At 40.5% G+C, this 22,141-nt stretch overlaps 1 protein-coding gene across 1 annotated transcript; it reads right to left on the reverse strand.

Annotated features, from left to right (window-relative positions):
* Positions 1 to 14,210: 14,210 nt before the first annotated feature.
* On the reverse strand, positions 14,211 to 14,750 carry LOC126024575 (eukaryotic translation initiation factor 1A, X-chromosomal-like). Its single transcript, XM_049785013.1, has one exon. The coding sequence runs from the start codon at positions 14,748 to 14,750 to the stop codon at positions 14,313 to 14,315; it is 438 nt and encodes a 145-aa protein (XP_049640970.1). The 3' UTR covers positions 14,211 to 14,312.
* Positions 14,751 to 22,141: the final 7,391 nt, after the last annotated feature.

The raw sequence follows: 22,141 nt of genomic DNA on the forward strand, positions 1-22,141 counted from the left end.
GGACCAATGATCTCCTTTCAGAGGAATCTTGGGGACTACTACGCTCCTGGCCTCAGCAGTTGACAATATGCATGGAGCTCTGCCAGCTCTAGGGCCTTGGCCAAGCTCTGGTGTCCAGATTTTTTACTGGAGCACCAGCATGCTGCCATGATTAGCAGTTTATGAGGCTGACCAATAGTTTTGCAATCTCACTGAAGGATGTTTCTCTAAACTCCAATATGAATCACATGCTAAACTGGTGTGGGTCATCAGGTGCAAGTCATGAACAAAGTAACTCAGCCAGTAGAATGTTGTTAGGACCTAGTGATCACCTTCCAGAAACTGAGGGCAAGGGCCAGATTCTTTACTCCACAGACATGGATTTGGGTAAACATTATCATGTAAAGCAGAGACAAACCCCTATCTTCCTGGAGTCATGATCACATTTTGAATGATGTTTTCACAGCTCTACTGGTTTATATTCCAGATGTACATTTTGCACTCTGGGAAAAGATTTTCTAAATATTTCTAAATATTCTAAATATTCGATATTTCCAGAGATTCTTGCAGTGAAAAGTTGATTGTCACTCTTATTAGGATTTCTTAATTTTTTAGAATTCTGGGATAAAAGAGGTGAGGAACTATTTTTTCTTTCATTTTTAACAGAACAGAACACTTGCCAACAGTTCTATCATAGATTCTACAAAATTCATTTTTTTTGTTTTTGCTTTGGGGTCACACAGGGTGGCACTCAGAGGCTACTCTTGGCTCTGCGTCCAGAAATCACCCCTGGCATACTTGGGGGACCATATGGGATGCTAGGAATCAAACCCAGGTCCATCTTGGGTCTGCCACATGCGAGGCAAATGCGCTCCCACTGTGCTATCACTTCAGCCCTTATTTTTCTATTTTAGTAGTCTCTCCCTTCCCCTATCCCTCTTCTTCCTCTCTCTGCCCTTTTCTCCTTCCCTCCTTATCTCCCATCCCTCCCTCCCTCCCTCCTTCCCTACCTTCCTCCCTCCCTCATTCTTAGTGGTTAAGCCCAGGAAGTGATATCCTTTGTTTTGAATGATAATTCATGGCATGGTGTGTCAACTTAATATGTTCTGCTGGCCATCTTTATCTGTCATTGCTCCATCACTTTAATTTTCTCTCCATCAGGGAAAGGTCCATTTGATGCATCTGAACACAAGCTCTCTACTTCCAGGAAATCAGGAAACTGTTAACTGTTTCATAGCTGAGAAAGCCAAAGTGGTTGTGGAACAAAGTGAAGTCTACATTTAGTATTAAAGATTTCAGTTTTGTTTTGTTCTGGGACCACAAAGACAGTGCTCGGGAGCCATTTCAGAGTGTGTTGGAACTGCTCTTAGCCATACTCACATGTACGTGTACATCATATACATCACATGATGCTAGAAATAGAAGCCAAGCCTCAAACATGCAAAATCTGCACTCTAGCCCTCTACTCCTCAAGTAAATAATTACAATTCTTCCAAAAAGCAGGGCAAAGCCCTCAGATTCTTAGAAACGGCACTAAAACATTGACCAGGATTTATTAGAACTCTGGTCTAAGGAATAATTGTCTAGGGCTGGGGAATAACTTAAATAAATGGAGTGTAGTCTGAAATTCAATCCTTGATACCACAGGGTCCCTTGAAAATTGCAGGTGGTGGTCCTGGTGGTTCCCAATACCACTGCATTGCTCTGCTAAACTCTGAACCATCAGGCCCACACAAATGGTCAGAGTATGGCTGGCATTGTCTCAAAAACAACAGAAGGAAACAAAGGAAGAGAAAGAGGGGTTAAAGAAAGGAAGGAAGAAAAGAAGGATGAGAGGAAGGTGGGAGGAAGGTAGAAGGAAGGAAGAAGAAAGAAAAGAAAGGAAGGAAGAAAGAAGTAAGAAGAGGGAAGGAAAAAGAAACAAAGGAAGAAAAGGAAGGAGAAAGGAAGGAAGGAGGAACAAAGGAAGGAAGGAAGGAAGGAAGGAAGGAAGGAAGGAAGGAAGGAAGGAAGGAAGGAAGGGATGGGAGATGAGGGCAAGAAGTCCATCAAAGGTTCACGGTAGGGGTGGTAGTCAGTGCTTTCTTTTTTTTGGGGGGGGGGGTCACACCAGACAGCTCTCAGGGGTTACTCCTGATTTTACGCTCAGAAATTGCTCCTGGCAGGCTCGGGGACCATATGGGATGCCGGGATTCAAACCACCGTCCTTCTGTGTATAAGGCAAACGCCATACCTCCATGCTATCTCTCGACATAGTGTTTCTTCTTTCTCCCTTCCTTTCTTTTCTTTCTTCTTCTTTCCTTCCACCTTCCTCCCATCCTTCTTTTCTTCCTTCCTTCCTTTAAACCCCCGTTTCTCTTCCTTTGTTTCCTTATATTGTTTTTGGGACTCTCCCAAGTGGTGTTCAAAAGGTTCAGGAGACAATGCTAGCCATACTCAGACCATTTGTGTGGGCCTGATGGTTCAGAGTTTTCTTATGAAATCCACAAGGGAAAGGGAAAGCACTAAACACCAACCTAGTTCAAGCTGTCTAAGGAGTGTGTCTCCAATTATGTGCTTTTTCACCCCTTCTGGTTCCTTCTCCCTTTCTGCATTTCAATCTCCAAGGAGCCAAAACTGCCTGGAGCAACCGGAGTGAGAAGTGAGGAGAAAGAGAAAAGGAACTTCTCACAGCCTATAGTTTTCCAGCAGTGCCTTAGCTCAAGGAGAAGCGAGAAGCCCCATCTTGTAAGGAATGTGTAGCAATGGTGGCTTTGTGAATTGCAGGGGACAGCTTAATTTCAGAATAAAGTGGATGTTGACTTGGAGTAACCCCTGGCATAGAAAGGTGTGTTTTGTTAAATGAGCTGCTAACTATTGAGGAGGACACTCTGTACAAACAGAAGAGGGAGAGAGATTTAGTTCTGTTCTCTTTGGCTTTGTATAGCTTTGAGTTTATCTCCTTGGCTTACAGCCATGCTTGTCACTCATGTGCTTGTGATCTTGGAGCAGCAGGCTTAGCCTGATTAGCAGGATCACAAGCCTCATTTGTTCTTAGCGTGAAAACAGTTCAAGAGAGAATCCACTTTTCTTTTGAGGACTGTGTGTCTGTCAAGTGGAAATGGCTTCTTACCATCAGACCTCCCCTCATACTAGGCTGTGGAACTATTCTGCAGCACTGTGATCAGTCTAGATGTTGCCTTCAAAGATAAAATGGCATCAAACTGATCATCTCACAATATTTTGTTAGATAACAAAAAGAGTACTTAACAGCAATATTCTGTCCATGATAACTTCTCATTTTCCAATCAAATATTTGAAAATACGTTTTTTTGTGTTATATATTGACACAAAGCTTTTTGGAAAAGCTTTTCTAAAAAATCCAACCTGAAAATCAGCAGAGAAGTTGTTGCAGCTCGGGGCTGGAGAGATAGCATGGAGGTAAGGCCTTTCATGCAGAAGGTCAGTGGTTTAAATCCCAGCATCCCATATGGTCCCCCAAGCCTGCCAGGAATGATTTCTGAGCATAGAGCCAGGAGTAACCCCTGAGTGCTGCTGGGTGTGACCCCCCCCCCCAAAAAAAAGGAGTCATTGCAGCTCATTCTAGGTAAGAATTTCTTATTGGATCAGAGCCATAGTACAGCAGGCAGGTAGGGCATTGTTGTCATATTGCCATCCTGGGTTTAATATTGGCATCCTATTTGGATTCCTGAATACTTGGAGTGACCCTTGAGCACAAAGCCATGAGTAAGCCCTGAATATTGCTGGGTGTGGCTCAAAAAAATCTTTAAGATAAAGCCAGACAATGTAGCTCAAAAGATTTTATGTAGTACATGTGCTCCATGCACTAGGCTTTGAGTCTGATCCTTAATACAGTATGCCCTACTCCTCCCAGAACCCTGCTTTAAGGCACAGTGGACCAAAAACCCAGGGGAGTGATCTCTAAGTTGTTTGGGAGGCCCATACTCCTCCAATAGCCTTGGAGAATTCTAGGGTTTAGTAAATAAAGACCAGAAATATATTAGCTCCCTCTCCCTTCTTTCCTTCCTGCTTTCTTTGTTCTCTTCTTCCTTCCTTTCTCTCTTCTTTCTCTCTTCCTTCCTTTCTCCCTTCCTTCCTTTCATTCTTTTCTTCTTTCTCCTTTCTTTCCTTTCCTTCTTTCCTTCTTTCCTTCTTTCCTTCTTTCTTTCTTTCTTTCTTTCTTTCTTTCTTTCTTTCTTTCTTTCTTTCTTTCTTTCTTTCTTTCTTTCTTTCTTTCTTTCTTTCTTTCTTTCTTTCTTTCTTTCTTCCTTCCTTCCTTCCTTCCTTCCTTTCTTCCTTCCTTTCTTCCTTCCTTCCTTCTTTCCTTCTTTTCTTTCTTTATTTTTCTTTCTTTCTTTCTTTCTTTCTTTCTTTCTTTCTTTCTTTCTTTCTTTCTTTCTTTCTTTCTTTCTTTCTTTCTTTCTTTCTTTCTTTCTTTCTTTCTTTCTTTCTTTCTTTCTTTCTTTCTTTCCTCTCTTTCTCTCTCTTTCTTCCTTCCTTCTTTTCTTTCTTTTCATTTATTCCTTTTCTCTTTTCCTTCTCCAAACCAGTGCTCAGGAGACTCCAGGCCTAGGTATTTCCATCCATGCAAGGACCCAGGGATGCATTGAGGGGTTAATCCTAATGGTCCTTGGGGTTTTCAGAACTGCAAAAGTGTTTTGGTAACTTGTGGTGCCATGAATGCAAGCTAGATAGGTGTGCTAACAACTATACTATTTACTAATTTTATATTTTATCTTTTTAAATAGGTACTTCCATAGTGGGGCTTGGTTGCCCAGGGGCAAACATGACTCTGTTCCTTTGAGTTATTACCATTACTCTATTATTTAACCTATTTGCTTAAATTCAAGCTGAATATTTTTGGCATAATATAAATGAATACATATAGAAGACACCACAGTGAGGCGTCTGAGATGCCAGACTAGGGCATCTAGATCTCAGCTAGGGCTGAGATGCCATTCTGCTGAATCATCCTCACTAGACAGGTTCTGGAAAACTTGGCCACATACATTTCTGCATGACATCTCCAGAGTAGTGACAGCCTAGTGGGAACCCAGAAAAGAGTATGGAGAAGTTGTTAGAAGTTCTCTAAACTCAGTGATCGAAACAATAGTACAGGAATCTTAACTAGCATCTAATAGTTCAGCAATTCCTTGAACAATGACTTTGGTAACACCGTTATGAGATGTAAGTTGTAACAAGCATTATAAAGTAGTTAAGTAAGTTTATGCCTGCTAGCAAAGGTGGCTAGGGGCGGTGTGGAGGAGTAACTTAGGACATTGGTGTAGGGATTCATGTTAGAAATGACTATTATTAACAACTTTGCAAATCACAGTGATTAAATAAAATTTCAAATTGGGAAAAATAAATATATAGGTAATCCATATCTTCTATCTTCTATCTAGGTCTGCAATATTGCCTCATAGGAGACACAATGGCATTATTGCTGCTAGTAACTTTGATAAAGATTGTGACCACAGGGGCTAGAAAGATAGTACAAGGGCTGTGGCACTTGCTTTGCATGTGATTGTCCAGGGTTTGATATTCTGTATGGTCCCCCAAGCACCACTAGAAGAGCAGATTCCCCCCAAAAAACAGCAAAATTTTGATGGCCACTAGATGTCGCCATTGTAAAACATGTTTTTGACTATCTCCTTAAGTGACCTGTGGAATTGCTTAAAAAATATTCTTTTTTGGGGGGCGGGAGAGTGGGTCATACCCAGCTGCTTCAGGGGCTGCTCCTGCTCTAGCTCAGAAATCTCTCTTGGCAGGCTCGGGGGACCATATGGGATGCCGGGATTTGAACCACTATTCTGAATGCAAGGCAAACACCTTACCTCCATGCTATCTCTCTGGCCCCTAAAAAAATATTCTTGTTGATGAACACTGACTCAGGGTTTTAAAGCACTGTCCCAATACTTTAATGGATTTAGGAGCTTCTTGGTATCTTGATGCAGTGCTCTTTAAGAGACTCAAACACATAGAAAGAAAAAATTAGACAAAACCCATGTTATATCAGAATACTAATTCATTTTGAAAAAAAAATGTTGTCTATTTAACAGTTTTTTTCATGTTTATATGCACAATCTACAGTACATATGGTACTATTGAATGGTATGCATGCTGTTGTAAGCATACTATTACCCTTGGTACTCTTGCACACCCTTTTTTTGTTTTCTGGAAGATCCTTGTTATTGTAAATAAAATCTAAGAAAATGTATTTGTGTGACTTTCTTTTATGGGGGGCCAAACCCAGTGACACTCAAAGGTTAGTCCTGGCTATGCGCTCAGAAATCACTCCTGTCTTAGGGACCATATGGGACGCTGGAGTATTAAACTACGATCCACCCTAGGCCAGCCACGAGCTAAGCAAATGCCTTACCAATGCACCACCGCTCCTGTCCCTCGTGTGACTTCCTTAACAAAATAAGACATGCCACAATTAAAAGTACATGGGGCCGGAGAAATAGCATGGAGGTAGGACGTTTGCCTTTCATGCAGAAGGTCATTAGTTCGAATCCTGGCATCCCATATGGTCCCCCGAGCCTGCCAGGAACGATTTCTGAGCCTGGAGCCAGGAGTAACCCCTGCGTGCTGCTGGATGTGACCCCCCCAAAAAAGTACATATTAATTCATGGTTGTTGTTGAAGGAAGGTGATTATAATGTTGGAAGATTAACATATTCAACCATGTTACTAATCTATAAGAGAATTATTTTTTAATGTTCAATGGGAAAAGTGTAATAGACATGTTATCTCTAGTGAGATAAAAGAGATGAAGAGAGTCTAGACAACAGTATAGGGGATAGGGCACTTGCCTTGCACTCAGCCAACCCGAATTCAATCCCCAGCATCCTACATGTTCCCCCAAGCCTGCCAGGAGTGATTTCTGAGAGCTGAGCCAGGAGTAACCCCTGAGTACTGCCAGGTGTGGTCCAAAACCCATAAATAAATAAATAAATAAATAAATAAATAAATAAATAAATAAATAAATAACTGAATGAATGAATGAAAGAATAAATGAATAAATAAATATAAAAGAAATGAAAAAATTTTCAAATATTTCTAACAGTATCCAGAGCCTTATAAAATGATTCATCATTAAAGATAAGAACATCAATTTTACTGATGCTTGCAACAAATGGTACAATAATCTTGTTGATTGGTTTAATATTCCCTAAAGGGCACCAGCTGCTTTGATAGCATTTCTTTAAATGTATTGTTGCCAACAGAGTAGATTGTTAGAGTTGATAGTTCTTGCCAACATGAAAGATAGAAATATGCATCTTGGTATAATTTTTATTTCTTTTTTTTTGCCTTTGTTTTTGTTTTTGGGCCATACCCGATGATGCTGAGGGATTACTCCTGGTTATATGCTCAGAAATCACTCCTGGCTTGGGGGACCACATGGGATGCCAGAGATTGAACTGAGGTTTGTCCTGGATTAGCCGCATCTATGGCAAATGCTCTTCCACTCCGCGATTGCTCGGCCCATAATTTTTTTGTTTTGTTTTGTTTTTGGGTCACACCCGGCAGTGCTCAGGGGCTACTCCTGGCTCTATACTCAGAAATTGCTCCTGGCAGGCTCAGGGGACCATATGGGATGTCAGGATTTGAACCATGATCCTTCTGCGTGCAAGGCAAATGCCTTACCTCCACACTATCTCTCTGGCCCCGGCCATAATTTTTATTTCTTTTACGTGATATTAAGCATCTTGTCATAGTTAAAGGCTATTCACATTTTTCTTCTGTGAATTGTCTTTTACCCTCTTATTACCTTGATTATTCTCAAATTTTATTATTATTATTATTATTATTATTATTATTAGTGTTGTTGTTTGCTTGTTTTGAGGACAGACACAAAATGCTCAGGGGTTAATCTTTGCTCTACACTCATGAATAACTCTTGATGGACTTGAGAAACCAAATAGGATACCAGGTATGGAACCTGGGGCTGCTGTATGCAAAACAATTGTCTTACCCACTGTACTATCTCTCAGCTCCTATTCTCACATTTTAGAGACTTTTTTAAAGTATCAAGGAAAAGAAGGTAACAGATAACATTTGCTGGTACGATACTAATTCACTTTCTGCTTCTCACTTATCTTTTGATTTATCATATGGCACTTTGACCAGGTAAACACTTTTGTCATCAATTGTATCATTTTCTTTTATTGCTACGTTTTGCATCATAATCACCAGCCTCCTCATTTAAGATGTATATGACTTATAGTTTGAGATTTTAAAAAGTAAATTAAAGGGGGGGGGGACAGTGCAGTGGCGCTAGAGGTAAGGCATCGGCCTTGCAAGTGCTAGCCTAGGATGGACCGCGGTTCGATCCTCCGGCATCCCATATGGTCCCCCAAGCCAGGAGCGATTTCTGAGTGCATAGCCAGGAGTAACCCCTGAGCATCAACGGGTATGGGCCCCCCCTCAAAAAAAGTAAATTAAAGGGGCCAAAGCAATATCACAGCTATAGGGCATTTGCCTTGCATGTGGCCAACCCTGAACAAACTCTGGTTCCATCCCTGGCATCCCATATGGTTCCCTGAGCCTGCCAGGAGCAACTTCTGAGTGCAGAGCCAGGAGTAAACCCTGAGTGTTGCTGGGTGTGCCCACCCCCTAATAAAGTGAAATTTTTTAGCTTCATAGTCTCCACAGAAATAACAAAAAAATGTTCTTGGCCTCTAAAGCAAAACCATAAGATAGTTATAGTATATGATTGTGGGTTTTTTGTTTCTTATATGGATTGCTTTATTGTTTGCATTTTTCAAGTAAACATGTCTTTTTTTTGTTTATTTAAAGCACATTATCTATTTTCTTTGGTTTATTTAGTTAGGCACATTATAACTTTTGTTTATTTAGTTTAAGAATCACAATTCACAAGTTATTGATAGTTGAGTTTTAGGCATATAGTATTTCAACACTAATCCCACCACCATTGTCAAATCCCATCACCAGTGCTTCCATACTCTATCGTCTGACACTTGCCTAAACCCTTCCTACAAATTTGACAGCTCTGTTACAAAGTTTGTTAGTTGTTTTAAAGTGTTCTCTTTCTCTATATATATCTCTCTCTCTCTGTCTTTGTGTTTATGTTCCTGTGTTATTCTCCCTCTATTATTGTCTTTCTTTCCATGTAAACACACTCTTGAAAACAGCATAGCAGGTTATCCTGGTTAGGATTCACTCCCTCTATAGGTTGCAGTTGTGCTGCTGTCATCTTGATGAGGTTGAGAGATCCACTTCCAAGGCGGCTCAGTCATGACAAGTGCTTCAAACAAGTAATGTTGGCAAGAGGGCTGGGTTCTTTGTCAGACGAGCCTCTTACAGCACAGCTCAAATGGTGTGATTTGGACAATGAAGGAAGCATTTCCCAAAGACAACAACGAAGCTCCCCTGTCTTGCTAAAACTTTAACTCAGTAGCCTCATTATTGCTGCAATATCATCTTCATTGCACAGAGCAACCATAAACAGTGTTGGAGGAGGAGAATGCACAGGGGTAATTGGGCTCTCATCATACCTTTGGGCTAACATACATATAAAAAGGTAATTCCTTCTGAAGAAGGCTCTATCCTCAAAATAATCTCTCCAAATATGAACAAGTAAGAAGTGAGGGTAGCCTTAGAAGATAATAAACAAGAAAGCGGCTCATGATACTAACACATTCTTTTTTTCCCTTCACACTTCTGTTTTGTTTTGTTTTGTTTTGTTTTGTTTTAGTTTTTAGGTCACACCTGGCAGTACTCGGAGGTGACTCCTGACTCTATGCTCAGAAATCGCCCCTGGCAGGCTCGAGGGACCATGTGGGATGCCGCGATTTGAACCACCGTCCTTCTGCATGCAAGACAAACACCCCACCTTCATGCTATCTCTTTGACCCCTTCCCTTCACACTTCTAAGCAGACAGATGAGGATCCCCAAAGATTGATGAAAATATAAGAAAAATGAATGAGTGACTAATTCCATTCATCTGAATTATTACATAGAAAATAATAGCCAGCCCTCTTGAGAGGCAAGAAAATAAACCTCTCTTCATTAAACCATGTTGATTTAAGGTTAGGTCTCCCTGGAGGAGCCTCGCTAGACAAATGAATGAAATGTTTGAGGCTAAGTTATTCATCCTTCCTTTCCCAATATATGGATTCCTCTGGCTGACTGGAGAACCAACTGCATCTTTGCAACTGTCAGGGAAAAATTCCTTGAGGGCACTTGTGTCTTATTCTCTACACAATGCTTAACATTAATAAGGGCCCCCAGATATGATTTAGTTTGACACATCCTAAAAATCTGTATGACCTGCAGAGTGGCCTATATTCTAGTAAGCAAACTAGTAATACCTTTGGGCCTAACTACCAGGAATATAGTATATTTAAATTTGTTGAACTGTTGGGGTTGATAATGTAGCAAGGAAGAATTCTCACCAATCATGCTGAGTAAAAGAGAGGTGGGAAGACTCTACAAGGGGAATGGCAAGGAAGCTGATAGATTTTACCTCTAAAAAATTTTGACAAGTAGGGTGATAAACTGACTTTGGTAAAGAAGACACAGGCACTTGTTTTCACTTAGGAAAATTAATGTGGACTACACAATGGTACAGATGATTTCTGTCCATCAAACTGGTTAGCTAAGAGCTGCAGAACAACTTATGATTATTATTTTAGCGATATTTTATTTTATATATCATATTTTATTGCCTAACTGTGAGTTTGCATCTGATTCATTTCTATCATTCCAAGAGATAGAGAAGAAAACAAATCTGCAGTACATTAGAAGGATGCATTGATTCATTACAGACAATATGACCAGAGCTATCAGTATTAATAACTTATTTTCTCTGAAGAGGATTGGAAGGATAGCAGAGTAGGGTGCTTGTCTTGCATATGGCCAACTGGGATTCAACTTCCGACACCCCATATATGGTTCCCTAAGCACTGCCAGGAGTGATTCCTGAGTGCAGAGGCAACACCTGAGTACTTTGGTTGTGGCCTAAAAACAAGCAGTGATTGCTTTTTTGCAAAACATCTTCAAGAAATTGACTTTGTTAAATCTTATGCTGAATTAAGCAAGGGTGGCAGCAATTTTTCAAAATATATTTCCCACATTTATTATGGGGACCAAAGACTGCAAGTAAGAGGAAATCGAAGACTAATGGATATGCATTTTGTGCCAGTCCCAAGTGTGCATTGAGAAGTGGCACGCACCGCTCCCAGAAACAGTGAATGCTTCGACAGCACTGCAGGTCCTGCTGTCCTCGCCCCTCGGCGAGATCTCTGAAGCTCAGAAAAGCAGAAGACAATTGTGCCTGGCAGGTGAAGGGCACAGACCCTGGCTCTAAGGATGAAAATCTCTTCATCATCACACTGCTTCTCTCAGGACCTGGAAGCTGGGGAAATGAGGACACAATCCTACACTCCAAGCTCTTCATCTGACTCGCCGAGAGGCTGTAACCTCTCGCATTTATGGTTGTGATGTAATCCAGATATAGCGAGTTTTGTTGTTTTTAGTTTTGGGGCCATACCTGGTGGCACTCAGGGGTTACTCCTGGGCAGGCTCAGGGGAACATATGGGATGCTGGGGATTGAACACAGGTTGACCATGTAATAAGCAGGTAGCAAATCCCCAACCTGCTGTGCTATCGCTCTAGCTGAAATACAGCTGATTTTTGATAAGGGAGGAAAATAAAGCAAGAATGAAAGGATGGTAACTGAAGGTAAATAAAAACAGTGACACAAGAAAAAAATACAAGCATATAAAGAAAACTACAGATGTAAACATCGAATACCAATTCAAATCGCTTTTGTCTTTTTATGCGTGAGGTAACACTAAAAACCCCACTTTCATTTTTATCTTTAACTGTCAAGTCACAATGAATACTGGTCAGTGTTAAATCTGTACACAATACAAATACCGTATACATTCAGTTAGACATTTTATTTGAAGCATGCTTTTACCTATTTCATTAATCAATTGCTCTGAGGTCATTACTGACAGTCCATTTTTATTAAAGATGTTATTTAAAATTCTGTAATTTAGTATTTATACAATATAGGAGATTAAATTAAACTACAATCCACAAGTTTTGGAAGCAACTCTATAGCCATAATTCAAGAAGTATGTAGAGTAAGCCATTGGTAATTCTTTAGTAAAATACAAGATATTTCCTCATGCATTGTTTACAGGCACCTTGGGAAGAGATGCCATTTGAGGCTGAATATTCAAGATTTAATAGATTAACAAAATCTGGGTAGTCTTTTTGCACAATGCTTTTTTAAGTCACCTTAATAATACATTTTATACTCTCAGAAAATTAGACCCTGCACGAAAAGTTCAACCCTATCAAATCCATTACTAAATTTTAAAAATAATTTAGTCACTGTGAAACCAAAGTTATTCATGGTTGGGTTTCAGATATGCAATTTTTCAACACCAATCTAGCAGTAACTTTTATACCCTCTTAGTAATAAGAACCCTTGTTCTTAGATGTCAAACATTTAATTTCCTCTTAGGGCACACATTATAGGATTGCATCAATAATTTAATTCATTATAGAATGAAATTGAAAACTCAAGAGTATAATCCAAAAAAGTTCCTCAATTAAAATTTTCTCAGGACCCACTTTCATCTGAAATACAATCAAATTAATTAAACTATTCCTTTTCCACAATAAAGACAAGTTAATACTTCCACCAAACAGTGTCAATATTATCCACAACTTTACCCAATTGAGCAGATATGAATTGAGATTTTCAATATAATCGTACTACATTGGGCTGTTACTCCATTGGCAATAAAGAAAAAGTAGCAAAAACATTAATGGGTTGTGGCTGTCATCTTAAAAGAATCCTTAAATAAGTAGAAAATTCATGTTTGAATTTTATCATCTCTATCATAAACCCACAGGGGCAGAATTAAAACTCTAGATATAGTAAATTGGAAAGATCTACATACACTGTAAATTTAACAGAAAACTTAAGAACAGAAGCCTAAATATCTTAGGAGCTTTAAATAACTGATGGAAATAATCATTGTCAATCTTTCTAGGCTGATTTCTTACAAGTATTCCAAAACCCACGGGGTCCATTCCCTCCTGTGTTCAGGAGCTCATGAGTAAAATTGTTTGTAGCACCCCACAAGTTAGATAATGAGTCTCTACATTTACAGCGCCGTGGGATTTCAATTCAACCAATAAGCCCTTACAGTTCTTGCTAGAACTGATAATAAAAAGTTAAATCTAAATTCTGAGTAAAATGTAAGAAAAAAATCTGGACACACAATAATACACCCTAGCACAGAAATCAAGGGTTTATCATGTTCTCTAGCATAACACTGTCTTTATTGCATTTCTTAGATGTAGCTATTTCAAGAAATTGGAGGGCATTTACTTCATTAAGTTATTATTCTCATCATTCCCAAACTTAGGGAAAGAATTTGTACAAGTTGTTATGAAATTTAATTTTAATGTATACATGATTTAGTTTATAAACACTCAAAATTGAAGTTTACATAATTTCTGAAAGTAAAATGACACTTTTAACAATCTTTTCTGTTTTGTAAAAATATTCTACATACATGCATCTGGTCAAAACGTACTTTTATGGTGGGAAAATTTCCTACGTACAGTAAATAAAAAAGCTGACCAATGATTTCTAATGTTATGAGTGCCACCTAGTGTTCCATTTCTGCAACTACAAATCTTATAAGTTCAAAACTGCCTATTAAAATAAAACCCAGGTTTTAAAACCTGCATTTTGGTAATGCTTTCCAGTTGATTACTTGATTGTGGAAAATAAGATCATTAAAAATGTGCGATATCAAAATTAGTATGAAATAGTCACATGCTACTTAAATATGAAAAACAGATCTAACTTTTTTTTATTTCAAATGCAGATTTGTCTCCCTTAAAAATGAAAATCTAAAGAAAATATGGCTAAAACAAAGAAAGTAACAGGCTAGTTCAAACTAGGACTTAGTCATCATAATCCATCATGAGTAGTGGGAAAATGATTTATTCACTCCATCCATTTACTTAATGGATGTGATACAAGTTGGAAAGGCAGTAATGCATTTTTAAAAATCATTTTAAAATAGTATGTGTGGTCTTTTACCATAAGGTTCATAGTGGGTTTACATCAAAGGAACAAAGTGGGCTTTCATTACAAGAAGTCTGCATTACCAACTTTTGAAAGAAACACATATACTGTACAAACAAATCAGTCTGACCTACCAAATTGCAATCATACTAATAAAACTTTAATCTTTAACAGGTCACAACCAAAAACCAAACTGTTGAACAGTCCTCAGAAAGTTGGAATGTAAATGTTGAATTCAGTTTAGATATCATCAATATCTTCATCATCATCATCTCCAATGTCATCAAACTGAATTTCATCATCATCTCCAGGACCAAATGTATCAGTTTCGTTGATTTTAGCATGTTCTGGAAGTTCGCCGTATGCTTTCAGGCTTCTGGCCTCATCTGCATTGTATTTTAAAATTACATCGGCTTTATTATTCTGGTAGTCTCGTAAGCCAGCCAGTATGATGTCTGATGTATTTATCCAAACCTTTTTTCTCAGTTTCCCTCTGATATGGCATAACCTCTTTACACCATCCAAACACATTGCCTCCAATCTTCCATTTCCCAACATTTTGATAACTTGAGCATACTCTTGTCCATCCTCTTTGAATACTAATTCTCTTTTTTCAGACTCATTCTCATTCTTACCTCTGCGTCTGTTTTCACCACCTTTACCTTTATTCTTGGGCATGGCGCGGCCGGCGGCCTCGGCTTCTGTGGCTTTGTAGTTGGGGGGCGGCGGCGAGAGTCCGAGGGGGGCTCGCGGCGGTGGGCGCGACTACGCGGGCTCAAGCAGCAGCCGAAGGACACCTCGCGTGCGCGGGAGAGACACTTGCCAGCCGGCTCCGGAGACCAGCACGCACACCTTATGGTTATTATTAAGTCTACCTATAGAAGTAAAGCCTGTTCTAGAAGAGAAAAGTACCACTGCCTCTATGCAGGGTCAACATCTTAGCTGCCTTTTTTTATGACCCAGGTGAGAGGAAAACAAATTGTCTTCAAATTCAATCTAGTTCAGCCACATGTCAGTCGACACCATGGCTGGCCATCAGGACCTCAAACTCTATGTGTGACCCAGGGTTTCATTTTTTAGACCCCAGAGTATTCTGCTTGGCCTTATTTTCCATCTCATCCATATCTGTTTTTTTCCATATTCCCTGTCTTTTCTCTCTTTATATTTTGCTCTTTTTTCTATTTTTGTTTTTGCTATCTTTCCCATTCTTTTCTTTTTGGTTTTTGTCTATATTGTTGTTGAAACCACACTCACTGGTACTTGGGGCCATGGTGGTTCTGGGTATCAAGCCAAGCTCTCCCATGTATGATGAATATGCTCTATCATTTGAGACACATTCCTGGCCCCATGTTTTCTATTCTTTGCCTTCTAAAAGAATAGCCTGGTTTTGATCTGTGGACTTTTCACTCTTTGTAGCCTAGGACTTTAGCATCTCATAGTCTATTACATAGAATGTTTCCATTGAACTGAGAACTCAGGGTCACCTTCGAGCAGATGTGGGCCATTTGGTGGGTCATTTCCTCTTTATGTAGTTTCCTAACTGTTGTGTATGTAAACATTTCAATGGGATTATTATGTTACTGATCCTACCCTGATCGGTGATTGTGCACTGTTGAATTAAATAATTAATAATGGTGGATGCAGGATGGAGGTGGATGGTGAAGGGTGAAGGCCTTTGTCCTTAGGCCCCGGCCACGTGGCTTCATCCCCCATGAACCGGCGGGTCTGGGGTTTAGGTGAACGGCGGAATCAGACTCATCCAGAGACAGGCATCAGGAAGCATCATCTTTATTCATGCCCTATTCACCACATGTGTGTGGCCTATCTCATAACCTTTCAAGCATTCAGCCATTCTCAGCTACCCTGCATCTTAATTCCTTTCAGCCATCTTTCCTTTCACCTCCATGCTGGCCAAGGACCAGAAGTGTGAGAGCACCAGCCAAAAGCCCTAATCCCCTCTGGTCCATACCTTATCTACCTTTTCCAAGACCCCTCCCAGGAATGGGCGGGGTCTTGCAGGTAAGGTCAAGTTACCTAGGGAGAAAGGGTGGGGGATGAGGCTTCAGTGCCCTACCCTAGGGTGTGACCTGGCATTCTGCTCCCACCATTGGGTGGTACCTGATCCCACCACTGGGTGGTACCTGATCCCACCACTGGGTGGTACCTGATCCCACCATTGGGTGGTACCTGATTCTGAGTATAAAACAATGGTCTGTGAAAAGCGAAGGGCTTTTATCCTGGGGCCTATTCTGGGGCCTTTTGGCTTAGACCTCTTCACGGAATAAAGAGCTGTTTTCTTCGGAAGCCTGACTGCCTATTGGCTTTCTTCCCACCGCATTCACCTCAGAACCACTGGCTGAACAGGGTAACAGACATGTGGTCCAAGCTGGAGGAGAAAGGCCTCAATCTCCATCCCTCCATCAGTCAACCCCATCAAGGGCTGACTTGCAACACCTAACTGTGCGACACCACTCTGGCATCTTCCTTTTGCCATTAGCACTCTGTAAGTTTGTGGCCCCCCAGGGACCTCAATCCCGACCCGCGGGAGAGGCTTGGAGACCACAACAGTTATTCACGATTCACGAAGTGGATTCCAGTCTGAAAGAAAAGAGGGGTGCCACATTCCCACGCAGGAGAAGCACACACCAAATAGTGTAGTGTCCTCCTGAAAAGGAATTATTTGCCAAAAAGGCCCGCTTAGAGCAGTCAAAATCACTTGACCCTTTGCGTGGAGGGTTTGGCAATAATTCTAAATATGTGGCTGTAACTATCTCTCTCTTTATTTTAAACCTTTATTAGAAATCAGGCCTTAGTAATTTCTTCCTACAACAAAGGACAGCAATCAATCCAGCCAAAAGTCTCCCATTTAACTGCTCCCTGTAATTTTTCCTACTCTGGCGCCTAAACCAAGGTTTTTCCATAAACTTAGCTCAAAACAAAGTAATTTTCACTCCCCCCCCCAAAAAACTCTGAAACATTCCTCTCTTCCAACTTCCCTGTTAATTACAAGCTCCCTTTTCACCTTCAGCATCAGCTCTTCATATGCTAATCTAGCCAGGGTCTTCCCTTTCTTTCCCCAGCCTCTTTGATGCCTAAAATTTGCATCTGCCTTCCTGCTTCTACCTTTTAAAAGCTGCCAGCTTAAAAAATAAATTTGTCTTCGTTCTTGGAATGAAGTCCCCATGCAATCTGCGTGGTTTCATTTCATTTCTACAATATATTTTCCGTCATTAGCCATTCCGCGTGCCCACCTTTTCCCGTGGAATTTTTCCCGAACTCCACGAAGGATTTGTTTGCAGGTGCTGTAGACTGCAAACAAAATTTGGCTCACAGCAGAGGGGTTTGGGAAGACAAGGAGACTCAAGGCGAAAAGCTCCAATCAAGAGTCCGTTTATTTGGGGAGGGGACAGCCTTTTATAGTCAGGCCAAACAAAGAGAAAGGGGCAAGGCATTCTTGGAATAATTGTAACTTTCCACAGGCACATCATGTTTTTTCAAAATTAACAAGGCTGTACATCATGAGGTTGGCATTCATCAATCATGAGGCCCAAGTTGGTAGAGCAACAAAGTATAAGATCTAATCTCTGCCCAGGCCCACCAGCCTCTATCTTTATGGGAACATCTTGGTGCCTGTGGTCGACTCCCCTAGCTCTGAGGAATGCAGTGACTCCCCTTTTCTTTAAATCCAAGGGCAAAGGCCACATCTTGCTAGCAGCTCAGGCTGGCAGCCTCTGCTAAATTGTCACGTAGGCACTTCTGCTCAGACTTTCAGAGACTCCATTTTGATTTTAGAATAAAGGGCTTTTAGTTATGCCAAACAGTCTCCAACATAAGTTGACTGTGATCGCTGCTAATTTTCTAAGTATTTGCTAGTGCATGGCTCTTGATGCATTTTTGATAGTCCTAGATTCTGATAACCCAAGATCAAAATACATTCTTTTTCCGATGGTATTATATGTCAGGCAAGGTTCTCCAAAATTCAGGTACTGGGTCTTACAAGATCCCTTAAATAAGCATTCTTTGAAATTGATTAAAAAAAAAAAAACTTCCCAAGATATTATGAATTAGTAAATTTGGAAGTAGAAAGTTTTTTTTTTTTTTTATGGTTTCTGGGTCACACTCGGCGGTGCTCAGGGGTTTCTCTTGGCTGTCTGCTCAGAAATAGCTCCTGGCAGGCATGGGGGACCATATGGAACACCAGGATTCGAACCAACCACCTTTGGTCCTGGATCGGCTGATTGCAAGGCAAACACCGCTGTGCTATCTCTCCAGGCCCAAGGAAGTAGAAAGTTTTAAAGGTACTTACATTCAACCTCAAAGCAGCCATTCTTATCTGCGCTGTCAGCAATCATAGTAAATTCAGTACAAACTCCATCTACCCTATAAAAAATAATTGATGTATAAGAAATATTCATGGGGGGACCAGAGAGATAGCACAGTAGGTAAGGTGCTTTTTTTTGTATATGATCAATCAGGGTTCAATCCCTAGCATTCCATATTGTCCCCCCTTCCCCACTAGGATCCTGAATGTAAAGCTGGGAGTAACCCCTGAGCATCACTGGGAGTAGCATTTTCCCAAATATTGATGGAACTAACTCATTTACTCTGTACCAGTAAGTCGAGTTTCTGCTTCCTTTTAACTTTTAAATACCCAACTAGGTAGTCTTAAAAGTGTTTATTTGTTTTTTTTTTATTGTTTTTGTTGTTGTTGTTGTTTTACTAAGGCTTTACTCCAGGCTCTGAGTTCAGGAAATATCCCTGATAGTACTCAGGGGAACATGTGGGGTGCCAGAGATCGAACCCAGGTCAGTCATATTGCAGGCAAAAGTGCGATTCACTGTATTATCTTTCTAGCTTTCAAAGTGTTTTATTCTTGTTTTTATTTATATGTACTCGATTTGTTGCATTTAGAATGAATTGACACGTTAGCACTAAAACTTTGCCACTTCACCACCTTTACCAATATTGAAACTGCTACTCTAGAGGGTGAGCTGCGTTCTCTCATGATGTCCGTCTCTCTGGTTGCTACTTTACAAATGTAATCTCAGTTGGTCCTCATAAGATGTGAAAATGCTTTTAAAATTCTCTTTAACCCAATGTAAAAGTGGGATGGGATGGGGAAATGTCTCCAAGGATGCACAACTAGTAAAAGATAAATAATAGGCTTTTTTTTTTGGTGGGGGGGGGGGGTGTTTGGGCTACACCCGGTGATGCTCAGGGGTTACTTCTAGCTATATGCTTAGAAATCACTCCTGGCTTGAGGAACCATATGGAATGCTGGGGGATCAAACCTCGGTCCATCCTAGGCTATCGCTTGCAAGGCACATGCCTTATCGCTTGCACTACTGCTCCAGCCCCAATAATAGGCTATTAATTCCAGATCTTGTGCTCATAACCTATGCTACATTGTCACTTGATTTGAGATTCTGCTGTTTCTTTGCCCTTACCATCTCTGTCCACCTTGAATTTGTCATTGTGACAAAACTTGTTCCAAATTAGAAAAGCATCTTTTTGTCAAGTTCTGGATCATATCATATTGGAACTCTGATTTGTGACACAGGCCCAGAATATGTGTATGTATGTGTGTAAGAGAAAGACGGACACAGAGATACAAAGAAACAAAGAGAGTGAGAGAATGAGAGATAGAGGGAGGGAGAGTGAGAAAGAAAATAGAGCTTAATGACCCATTCAGGTTTCTTGTGGTCTTTTCTCAACTACAAAAGACTACACTTACCTCATCTGATATGTGAATTTCAGAGAACCGTTAGAACATATCTGCATTTCTTGCACATAAATCCTCATGCTGCCATCTTTTTCTATCACCTCCTTGTTATCTGAGGCCAGGCGAACGGAATTCCAATTCCCTGAAGTCTGCAATAAGTCAGTAACATGAGTGGATAAGAAAGGCGGGGGCAGTATAACATCCTCTAGCTTGCTGGAACACCCTGTCAGCCCACCTGCAAAATGCTATGAGGCTGGCAATGAGCATCACACACCAGGATTCCCTCTGACCCACCTGAGAGAACCCAGGGCTACGGGGAGGGCTTGCCATTTCACAATTGCTGCTGGTGTACACTCCACAATTACAACTTTAGTCTGACTTGTCAGGGAACTCCTACCCTCCATAGTGCCCACCTTGCTTCAGAACTACCTCCCCAAAATGCATAAATCCATTGAGTCTACCTTTAAAACATCAACATTTTCTGTGCGAACTATTTTTTCTCCTTCCTCGTGGGCGCCAACCAGTGTCAGTCCCACACACAGAAGCAGTAGCAGCATCTTGGCAGGCCCTGGAGTCTCTCCTGGAGTCACGAGCAAACAGTCTCTCCCAAACTGTGGCTTTCCTCGCCAGCTTCTCTGTCTTTATATGTTTCTTGCCCACAGGCCTCCACCTTTCCCCCCTTCCATGCATGAAATGGTCCGTCACTGGCTGGTGTGAGGCCAAGAATTATTCTTGCCCTTTTGAATCATGTTAATCTCATTGCTTGCAGATCTACTCAGTGACCTTCACTTCCTCAAAACAGATAATGAAGAATAATGGGTGCTCTGAAGAGCTGCCTTTTGGGATCAGATGTAACCATAGATCTGGCTTGGAGTTGGAAAACAATGATACGTGGCAAGAATGAGCAGCGCTGGGAATCAGAATTGTAGGAAAGTGTCTGACCTATACCATGCATGCTCTGTGGGGAATGAGGTGAGGCCTTCACATTTATAGGCCTCAGTAGCAGGGAAGCAATTCCCACCAAAGATGATAGTGCCTATCTTGACACCAAAATAGGGTTGATAAGAATGCAACTAAAAAGGTTTATAAGGTCAGGTAGGGTGATTTTCTTTGCATGTGGCAACCTACAAAAAATCCCTATCACCATTTATGGTCCTATTTTCTACCAGGAGTAATTCCTGAGCATAGCCAATATGGCTCATAAATTGGAAAAGAAAATGTTTACATATGCAGGAATGATAGTATGGGAATAAGGCCTTTGCCCTGTACTCAGCCCACCTGGATTTGACCTCCAGTACCACATCTGGTCCTGTGAGCATCATCAGGAATGATCGCTGAGTGCAGAGACAGGAGTAAGTCGTGAATACCATTGGGTTGGCCAAGAATTATTCTTGCCTTTTTGAATCGTGGTAATCTCATTGCTTGCAGATCTACTCAGTGACCTTCACTTTCTCAAAACACATAAAGAAAAATAATGGATGTTCTGAAGGGCTGCCTTTTGGACTCAGATGTAACTGTGGGTCTGGCTTGGAATCAGAAAGACAAAATCACTTTTCCATACTCTTTCAGCATATGGCTTAGGACTAAACTAAACCTGCTAAAATGTGTATATATATATATAGATATAGATATAGATATAGATATAGATATAAATGTATATATAATAAGAAATATGGATCTTTAAATAAAGTCCATCCTTTTTAGTAGCTTTATTTTTTAATTTCTTTGCTTAAACACCATGATTTACAAGGTTGTAAACAATTCATAATATATAATACAGTTGGTATTTTTCTACAGTTTAAAGTTGTTTGTTATGTTCAGCCATATAGTGTACAACACCTTTCACTATTTACCTGTGTGCATTTCCTACCACAAATGTCCCCAGTTTCTCTCCTGCCTTACCCCCTGCCCTTTCCCTTTCCTGTCTCTGGGGCAGACAATTTTCTTCTCTCCCTCTTTCTCGCTCTTCCTTTTTCCTCCGTTTAGACACAGTGGTGTGAAATATTGTTACTGAAGGGGTATATCATGCATACCACTTTATCTCCTTCCTTTCAGCCCCCAGTTCTGGTCCAGAGTGATCATTTCCAACTAACATTGTTATAGTGGTCTCTTCTCTGCCTAAACTGTACTCTCCCATTATTTGTGGCAATCTTCCTACCAAGCACTGTTCTTCCTGGTACTCATCTCTATTGTTTCTGGGTATTATTACCATACTATTTTTTTTATATTCCACAAATGAATTCACTCATTCTATTTCTATCCCTCTCCCTCTGACTCATTTCACTCAATCTAATACTCTCCACACCAATTCATGTTTAAGCAAATTTCATGACTTCATTTTTTCCTA

Source organism: Suncus etruscus, chromosome 1 (genome assembly GCF_024139225.1).
Source record: "Suncus etruscus isolate mSunEtr1 chromosome 1, mSunEtr1.pri.cur, whole genome shotgun sequence".
In the NCBI taxonomy this organism is placed as follows: domain Eukaryota; kingdom Metazoa; phylum Chordata; class Mammalia; order Eulipotyphla; family Soricidae; genus Suncus; species Suncus etruscus.

What these genes read in the sequence shown, in the direction of transcription:
- LOC126024575 (XM_049785013.1), bottom strand. Translation starts at nt 14,750, where the DNA reads ATGCCCAAGAATAAAGGTAAAGGTGGTGAAAACAGACGCAGAGGTAAG.